This window comes from Canis lupus, chromosome X, assembly GCF_011100685.1.
Source record: "Canis lupus familiaris isolate Mischka breed German Shepherd chromosome X, alternate assembly UU_Cfam_GSD_1.0, whole genome shotgun sequence".
NCBI classification, from domain to species: Eukaryota; Metazoa; Chordata; class Mammalia; order Carnivora; family Canidae; genus Canis; species Canis lupus.
In genome coordinates this window covers 56,112,746-56,121,792 of record NC_049260.1, presented here as the reverse complement: position 1 = coordinate 56,121,792, position 9,047 = coordinate 56,112,746, and the positions used below count along the sequence as shown (strand labels likewise).

At 57.9% G+C, this 9,047-nt stretch overlaps 1 protein-coding gene across 1 annotated transcript; it reads left to right on the top strand.

Annotated features, from left to right (window-relative positions):
- The first annotated feature begins 3,438 nt into the window (after positions 1-3,438).
- LOC119868304 (uncharacterized protein CXorf49-like) lies at positions 3,439-7,561 on the top strand. The gene is made up of 6 exons (XM_038587697.1): positions 3,439-4,837; positions 5,486-5,642; positions 6,175-6,251; positions 6,530-6,575; positions 7,225-7,266; positions 7,388-7,561. The coding sequence occupies exons 1-5, from the start codon at positions 3,578-3,580 to the stop codon at positions 7,263-7,265; spliced, it is 1,581 nt and encodes a 526-aa protein (XP_038443625.1). The 5' UTR covers positions 3,439-3,577; the 3' UTR covers position 7,266; positions 7,388-7,561.
- The last annotated feature ends 1,486 nt before the right edge of the window (positions 7,562-9,047 follow it).

Sequence of the window (9,047 nt, the reverse complement as noted above, 5' to 3'; positions counted from 1 at the left end):
CTGAGCCACCCAGGCGTCCCAGGAAACACCTGTCTTAAACAAATCCTGTTACCTTTTCTGCTGCCTCTTCTACCCTCCCCCGCCCCCTCTCCCAGATTTGGGGCTTCTGCTTTGGGAGTTGGCTGGTAGACACATTAATCTGCCCGGTCGATTGTCTTCTCACCAGATCAAAGCCCAAAGCTTCATCTCCTTTTCTTGACTTCATTGGTCTCTGTTGAGGGCTCTCATTTCTCTCCCTCCCACCCCCACTCCCATTCCCCCTTCTTCCCCTCCTTCTCCCACCACCTCTCTCCCTCTCCCTCCCTCTCTCTCCTGGCTAGCTTTTGGAGATATTCCTGACTCGTTCTGTTCCCTTTTTCATGCTCAATCACTGACCAAACCCCGTTCGTTCATTCTTCGTTGTACCTCTTGTACTGTGTCTCTTTCAACTGTCATCACCAAGGTAGATGCCACAGCCTCAGACCACACCTCGTTATCCAATTAGTCTTTCTCCAGCATAACTTGCACCATGACTTTCTCCTGGACTGGTTCTCCACTGAGCATCAGATCACGGCCAAAGTCCTGAAGGAGTGATTCCTAAGTCCTTGGAATGTGGCCTCAGCCTAAGATCTACCCATATCTCCCATTCCTTTCCTAGGACCCATCTAGGTCTTTACTGCTCCTCAGGTAGACCACGCTCACTTCGAACTCTAGCTCTTCCCTATAAACCTTGATCAAAATAATTTTCTCAGTCCTTCTCATTTGATCACTTACTTATATGTCATATTGAGCTCTTTGTGGGCTTTTGTGTATGTGTGTCTCCCTCAGTAGACTCAGCTTCTGAGGTAAAGGAGTGTGTTTTCCATTTCTTTTGTAACCCCATTGGTACTTAGCAAAGTTCTAGGTGCCTGGCAGATACAGTTGGGTATACTTTGAGCTGCAAGTGTCAGAAAACCCAACCTATTAGCAGCTTAAACATGTAGAAGTTAATTTTTTTCACAGAACAAAAAGTTTAGAGGCAAGTGTTTGCTTGCTCTACCATCCAGAGTGAATTGGCTTTCACCCTCATACTGGTTGCCTCGTGGCCACAAGGTGACTGCTGCACCTCCAGGTATCACATCTGAATCCCAGCAGGAAGGAGGAAGAAGGACCTAAGGCCTCTCCTCAGGGAACTTTGCCCTGTTATTTGAGAAGGGGGCGCTCTCCCAAGAGACTGACCCTTTCATCCCACCAGCCAGAATTGTGTCATGTGCTTACTCTTAGACCAATAATTGGTTTAGACCAATTCTAATTGGAGCCCAGGACTGGGGCTGACAAAGATCCTCTCATATCAGGGAAAGGGTCTTTGCCAACTACCTGAACAAACTGAAGTTCTGTTAGCAATCAAGAAGCAGGGAGGGATAGCTATTAGGTAGGCAACTGGCCGTGTATACCAAAAAACTCAAGAGACTGGTTTAGAGAACAAATAGCCTGCTCTTTTTTGTTGTTGTTGTTGTTTTGTTTTGTTTTGAACATCATTTTTAAAAAAGCTTTTATTTGAGAGATAGAGAGTGTGTGTGCATATGGTGCAGGGGGTAGGAGACGCAGACTCCCCGCTGAGCAGGGAGCCCGACATGGGGCTCGATTCCAGCACCCTGGGATCATGACCTGAGCCAAAGGCAGATACCCAACTGACTGAGCCGCAGGCACCCCCAGCCTGCTCTGGTTTTGAGTCAGGTTCCGAGATGTGGAGGGTCTGAGACCAAGAGGTTTCCAGAAAAGGCCATCTTCCCTGTGCCCACACAACTGCACCCAAGTGTCCCCAGCTCTGAGTTGGAAGGTCAGACAGACTATATGGGCTCTCAGCTGTGCTTTCCTCAGATTAAAGGAAGAGTCTGAGCAGAGTGTGGTGCTGTCCCATTGAGTGACTGCTAGGTGAGTAGTTTCTCCCGGTGGCTCTACTTCCAGGACTGAGTGAGGAGTAAAAGGAGAGGCCTGCTTCACCATGGAAGAAACCATTCCTGTCTGCGGATCTTTGGTTTTCATGTATGTTTTCTGAAGTAGGTCTGAAACTGAATTTGCATCCAGAGAAAAAAACCCAGAAGAGGAACCTTCCAAAGGCAAATTATACAGAGTGCTATTTATTACGGCAACAAAAAGAAACCACCCAAACAGCCAATTATTGGGATCTGGCTAAGCAGATTGTGAGTTTTTGTATATTTGGCTGTACTATGGTCACCAAGTTTGACAACTTCATGAATTCTTCTGGCACACACACGAAAAATATTTGTGTGGAGTGATGTTAAGAGAAAAGGAGCAAAATAGTCATGGTTCTGAGCCTCTGTCTCCCCTTCACAAAATAGGGTATGCCAGTACCTGTCTCCAAGGTTGTGGGAACAGAACTTTGGGATAGACAAAGCCTTGGGCTTGCCCGCTGCTGGGTGTGGGGGTGGGATGGTAGAGGAGAGTAGTGGCACAGGACAGTCCTGTGTGTGGGTAATTGGGCAGAATCAATACAAAAAAACCCATATGCAATAGGTCTGATATATTTGACCAAGGTGAAGCACCTAGCGCACTAGGATTCGCCAGCTTCTCCTACGGTGGCACTTATGTCCCGATGGAAATGGGGCACCAGAAGCCCCCAAAGTCAATGATTGGGGGACGGGTGACATACTTTCTCCGAGAAGGGGCACAGAGCAAAGGTTTTCACATTGACACATCGTTCACTCTGTCACAACTGCTCAACCGGATAGGCGACCACATTGGTCTGTGGCTCTCCTCGGGGAACTTTATTGCCAGGCTGGTTTGGTGTACAAGCTGGGTTTGCCCACCCCCCGGCCCCATCCTCGCCCCCTGCCCGGCCTGCAGAGGACTTTCTTGGTTGTAGGGGTGATGGGTGTCTTCTCTGCCTTAAGGTTCTCTATTCAAGACGAGTAATCTCGGGCCAAGCAACACGGTTTCCATCCTGCCAGGGATCCCGAAAATCCTAATGACCTTTGCTAGTGGCTAAATCATTCAGTGCATCTTTCCTCCCTTGTAAGAGAGCAGTTACAGTGGGTACCTCAACCTTAGTATTGTCTTGAGGATGTACGATTAGTTTATACAGTGCTTACAAGAGGGCCAGCGATGACTCCACCAGGAAAGCAGGCTCCAGGCCAGGCCAGGGGAGGCGGGACCAGAGCAGCCGGGACCAACACCTGGACTCGCTCACACCGAAACCCGAAACCCGAAACCCGAAACCCGTAGCCCCTCCAGGGAGAACCAACGGCCTTCGACCCTATTGGTCAGGGCCTCGATGGGCGGGCCAACAAGGGGCGCGCTGGTTGGCTGGGGACGGACCAATGAGGAGGCGGCGGCGCGGGCCTCAGAAGGGTGCGCCAACCGCGCGTTGTTTGAGGCGATCTCGTGCTGCGCCGCGACGACGCCACGTCGCCACGTCGCCCTCCCCGGGCTGGGCACCGCGCCTGTGGCAACCGCCGGAGTCGGCAGGACGCCTCGCGCCTCCCTCCACGCGTCGCACACCGCTCGCCTCCCGCCTCTCCCCTCTCGCCTGTCGCCGTTGGCGCCTGGACCAGGGTGATCGTCTCCGCGGAACCCCCGGCCGCCAGGCCTCGCCAACATGAGCGCCCCCGACGAGGTGTCTGTCCGGGGAGCGGGTTTCGGCCCGGAGGGCGGGGAGCAGGCCAGCGGAGCCCCGCGGGGACCAGGACTAGGTCTGGATCCCGGGCCGCCTCGGAGCGGCGAGGGTGAGGGCGGGTTCCCAGACCCCGAGGGCTTCGAGTCCGAGCGGGAAGTGATGGAAGCGGGAGGGCCGGTGCTTTGGGGCCGCGAAGGCCGCCCCGGCACCCCGGCCGACGACAAGGGGGACGCCCTGGACTACGCGTCCCACCTTGCTGACGAGTCCGGGGCCGCCAGCGTGCAGCAGCTGACCGACCCGGATGCCCTGGGCGTGCGGAGAAACCCATCCCCAGAGAGCTGCGCCGCTGAAGGGTCTGGCGTTTGGGCGGGCCTAGAGGCAGGGCCCGGTGGTCGAGGCGCGCTTGCCCTGAGCCGCGGAGAATCGCAGCCGCCTTCCGCCGTCCCGCTCCACCTCGGTGGGCCCGAGGGAGCCCGGCCCCGGGGGAACCCGAGAAGAGGTCCCAAGAGCAGGTCCACCGTCAGGGTGGATCGCCAGCGGCCCTCCGCCAAAGGCCCGGGCCGGCGGCCTTCCGACCCCGAGTCATCAGATGAGTTCGGTGAGATACAGCTGATGAGGGTGAGCATTTGCTCCAAAGAAAGAGGCCAAGCCAAGCCCAACAGCCCCGAGGATCCCGGGGACACACCCAGACAACCGAGTTTCCATGTCAGGGAGAATTTCCTTCACGTGCCAGGTTCTTTCCTGTCCTCGGCTCCCCGAGGATTCACTTCGGTTGTGGAGAGGCAGGCCGTGGGAGAGTTGGACATCTCCTCCTCTAAGAAAATGCAAAGTGTGGTCTGGGGGAAGGGAGGGAACAGGCCCAGCTACCCGGTAGCCGCAGCCGCCGCTGCCGCCGCCGCTGCTGCTGGCAGCCTGCCCCCGGCCACCCCTAGGAAGAAGGTGGCCCAGGAGAAGAAATCCCTAGGGGGGGCCTCAAAAGTTACCCAAGGGAGAAGCTTTCCTCCCTGGGGGCAGAGAGTCTCGGCAGCTCCCCTGGAACCAGCCACCTTCCCCCCAATCTCTGGGGTTCCGCTGCTTGGGAGGAACAAGAGGTATTCCTTGGTTCCATCGGGAAGCAAACAGTCCAAGCACACCGGCCGCTCCCGGAAGAAATCTGGGCCCAGGAGGACACGGGAGTCGGAGCCAGTGGTGGTGACAGGAGAAGGCAGTGACTCAAACAGAGACACAGTGCCCAAGGGCCAAGTGAGTAGGCCATGCTCCTCCTCTTCTGTGCACCCTTCCCCTCCCCCTCCTCCTCCCCTGCCTCGTACTTCTTTACCCACAAACCCTGTCCATCCCTCAGGGGTTGCCATGGGTGCCCCTGGGTCATTGGGATCGTTCGGATGCCAGATCGGGTCGTGGGTTGTTTTCACGGGGGCAGACAGTAAACTAAGGTAGCACTCCGTGTGTACCCGCCACCCTTCTGGACCCTTGGCACGTTTCCTGCCTCCTCCCGTCAGAGAGGGGCTGGGATGGATGGGAGGGCTGGTAGCTGATTTGAAGCCAGGAACCCCTTCAAAGTCTGGAGCACAAACCTTCAGCCTTTAGACTCATCAGCTTCCTGCTTCCTGTTTCCTAGCTGGTCCCCAAACCTTGCTTGTGGGGAGCCTGGCCTTTGTCAGCCCACTACTCCTTCTGCCTGGCTCAGCTCTGCCTCCTGGCCCGGGGCTGACTGAGGGGGAAATCACCAGCCACATCGGCCTCTCAATTCCCTTCCCTATTCCCTGTCTCACGCCACCCGTACACACACGTGTGCAGATGTGCACCTATGCCCACCTACCCACGCTCACAGACACACGCACACGCACACCCCACGTCCCAAGTCAGATCAGTGAGAAATGTTTCCTTTAGCTTCCAACACACAGGCCAGGGCCATGTTGTTCGGGCATGCATCGTGGAGAATGCAGCAGTGGCGACCTCGACACCAGAGCCCCCGAAGTTCCAGGAAGCTCCGCGCCCTCAGCCCTGAGCCAGGGAGACGTCATGCCCAGAGGGCGTGCACCCTCCAGTGAGTCCTGTGGGTTTCACAGGAGTGCAGGGGAGAGGAGATGAGGAGGGAAACTTCTGGCTCTGGCTCTGCTGGGGGCCTGTCAGCTTTGTTGCCTGCCTCCCCACCTAGCCAGGCAGCTTCTCCCAAAGGACCGGCCTTCAGCCACATCGTCCCCTGCGTGCGGTTTGTGCAGCAGGGGCGATTCGTGGCACTGCCCCCAAACAGCAGCTCAGGACATAGGCTTTGAGCAGAACAGAGCCGTTTTTCTGTTCAGTCCTGTTTGGCCACATTGCGCATCCTGGGGGCTGCCTGTGGCTGCAGCTCTGGCAGAGTGCAACCCAGAGCCCCGGTCCCTGGGGACCACCTTCAAGGATGGGCCGCCCCTAGGGGACAGGAGGGGCAGTCCCAGAGAGAAGGTTGGAGCTGCTGGCAGAGCAGGGGCCACTTGTTGCCAGCAGAGGGTGGTGCTGCCTCACGTTAGACCCCGCTTAGGCCCTCTCCACCTCACTGGGGGCCTTGGAAGCTGGATTTCATGTTCTCTCCCTCTCAGGTGACCAGGAGCCGCTTGACCACCTCCCAAGACCGGAAAGGCTGCAGCAACCACCTGGAACACAGGGCTGTCCTCGGGTACTGCTGCTTCTGGCTCCTAGAAACGCAAGCTCAAGCTAGATGGTGGGATCCGTGTCCAGGCTAAACTGCCATGTGTGCCTCTTCCCCCTGTCCCCCCACCTCGCCTCCATTCTGCTCCCCACAGAGGGAAGGCGCCTCCTTTCCACTGAGGAGCCTGTGCCAGTCTGGTCACTGGGCCTGGGGATGTAGTGCCCGTGGGAGAAGGGGAGGGGCCGGAGAGAGAGGAAGCCAGAGGATGCTAACCATTCCTGTCTCTCTGCTGTCTGCTGGCCTAGTGTGTCGTGCTACAGAGAGAAATAGACGACCTGAAAGAGCAGCTTGGTATGAGGAGCCTCTGGCTGGGGCCCGGGTTGGGGCAGAGGCAGGCTGCAGGGAGGGCGGGGAGGGGGGGGCATGCGTCTCAGTGCAGCACCCCACCCGGGATGGGCTGTAGGTGCAGGCAGCCGCACGGGGCCCAACATCCCTGTGGGGAGGAAAACCGAGCAGGCCTGGCCCTGGAGCCCGCTGTGCATGTATAGTTAGCTAGGTGTGCGCACAGACAGGAAAATACGGCCTCGACTGCACACATGCTTTGCCAGGGAAAACGTGTCCCAGAGGTCTCCCCCTTTTAGGACGTTTAGGGATGCCCCGTTGATTTTCCCTGCTCCTCTGTATGGCTGGCCCGGTGTGTGTTCGTGTGTGTCTGTGTGTGTGTGTGTGTGTGTGTGTGTGTGTGTGTTCGTTCGCCAGTTCTGAATGGTTCCGATGTGCCCCCAACAAAGCTTGAGAAATGCTGGCACATGTTGTTCCCTTAGAAAACACATCCATATTTAATTCAAGTGGGGGGTGAGTGACTCAGGCCCAGGGCTCTCTGGATAGTGGCTGGAGGGGGTTTCCGGTTGCGGGGCTGGGTGGTTCCCCACGGGGACGGAGGGACGGGCTTCTACATCCCCGTGTCTGGAGTGCCTGCTCACGCCTGTCTCTGTTTCAGCGGCCATGCAGTCCCTGACTGACAAGTTCCAGACCCTTTGAAGTGAGTGTTACACACACCATACCCCCTCCCCACAGTCGTGGCCGCTTAGGAGGGCCGTGGGCTGGCCCCGGCGGGCTGGCCCCGGCTCGATGCTCTTCCCTGACTCTGCTCTCTTTGACAGGTCGGGCCCAGCATCTCCGTACAAGAGGATCAGCTGGTACTTCTGGAGCCAGGAAGTTGTGGCCAAGCTGGTTCCCTCCTGTTCCACCTCAGCCAGGGCTTCCTCTCCCTGTTCTTGTGCCCCCTCCCCACCCCAGTTCACAGCAGTTTCAAATTAAAGTACCTCTCAGGTCTGTGGTCTGCCTTCTCTGTTGGTGGTGGTGGAGGGGGAGGGGGCAGGGCAGGGAGCTGCTCCATTTCCCAGCCTTTTTCAGAACAGGACCTCTGGTATCCTGTGGTAGGCCTTCTTGTGGGGAGCTTGGGCCTGCCTCTGCTAGGAGCCCTGCGGTCACGTCCCCCTCGTGCCCCGGGTCTGGGTTCTGCGTGGGCTCTGCCTGGCCACGTGAGCATATGCGGTGCCCCTTCCCCACCCCCCCCGTGGGCCCCCTTCAGGTTCTCCCCTAATCTCCCCCTCTTTTGGGGTCTCTAGGTGCCCATTCACCGCCCCCTCCGCCTTCAGCAGGAACCGGGGACCCCTTCCAGAGCTCCTGTCCCTCTTCCCTTCCCTCCTTGGGATCACTGTCCTGCTTCTCCCGGCCAGCCTGCTCTGCTGTCTGAGCGTCCTTCATCACTCCCGTGGCTTTCTGTCGTCGCTGGCCCTCCCTGGCCCTGTGCTTCCACGGGTGTTAAAGAGCACAGCTGAGCTCATCCTCCCACCCCCCTCCCCGGGCCCAGTCCCCTCTGCGCAGTCCTTCCCCCTCTCAGTGCCACCACGCACAAGGACAACTGGCCCAGGAACTGGCACATCCTCCTCCTTAGCCTTGGGTTTCCAGTCCCATCAGTTCTCCCTCCTTGGGTTCAGTAGGGGGGAGGAGGCAGGAGTCACAGCCCAGTGGGGTGCAGAGCTACAGGGCAGGTGCAGGGGACTGAGGAGAGGAGCACAGCTTAGTCTCTGGGCTGGAGGTGGGGGCAGTGAGGCTGGTGGTGGCTCTGGGCCAACCTGGGGCAACCTGGCCGCCAGCAGCTGGAAATGGATGGTCTAGCTGTCGCAGTTCTCACGTCCCTCCTGTCCCAAGCTGGCTCTCCGCCCCCCTCCGACCTGGTCGTCTCCCTGTACTCTTGATTGGAAAGTGGCCGTCCGTTTCTATGACAAGTGTGCGTGATGGGTCTCCAGGTGCCTGTGTGGTCCCCTCGCAGTGTTGTTCGGCCACCACCATGACACAGGGCTTCCTGGAAGCGCTGTTTCCGTGCTCAGGCTCCCTGACCGCCACTTCAGGTCACACAAGATTCAGTCTGGACTCCCTGTTCCACTTCCCCCTCGCTGAAGGGTGGCGATGGCCTCCTTCCTTCAGCCAGGACCCAGGGCTCTGCTGGCCTGAGACTCAGAGGGACAGATCTGGGTCTGAGTGGCGAGAGGGCAGCTTCCCGAGAGACCGGGTATGTCATGCACAGCAGGGAGTGGGGGGGTTCGATGGTCCACAGAACAGTCAAGGCTGGTGTGTGCGTCTGGACGTGTGTGGGAATGCAGTTGATCGGGGATGGTCTCCCTTGAGGGAGAGAGAGGCGATTCAGGGAGTAAAGGGAGTGGAGCCTGTGGTCAGAAACCCGTGAGGGATTGAATGAGCAGAAGCAAGGGGGCGGATTCACTTTTCAGGGGCTGCTGTTACTTTCCTAACCCTGGA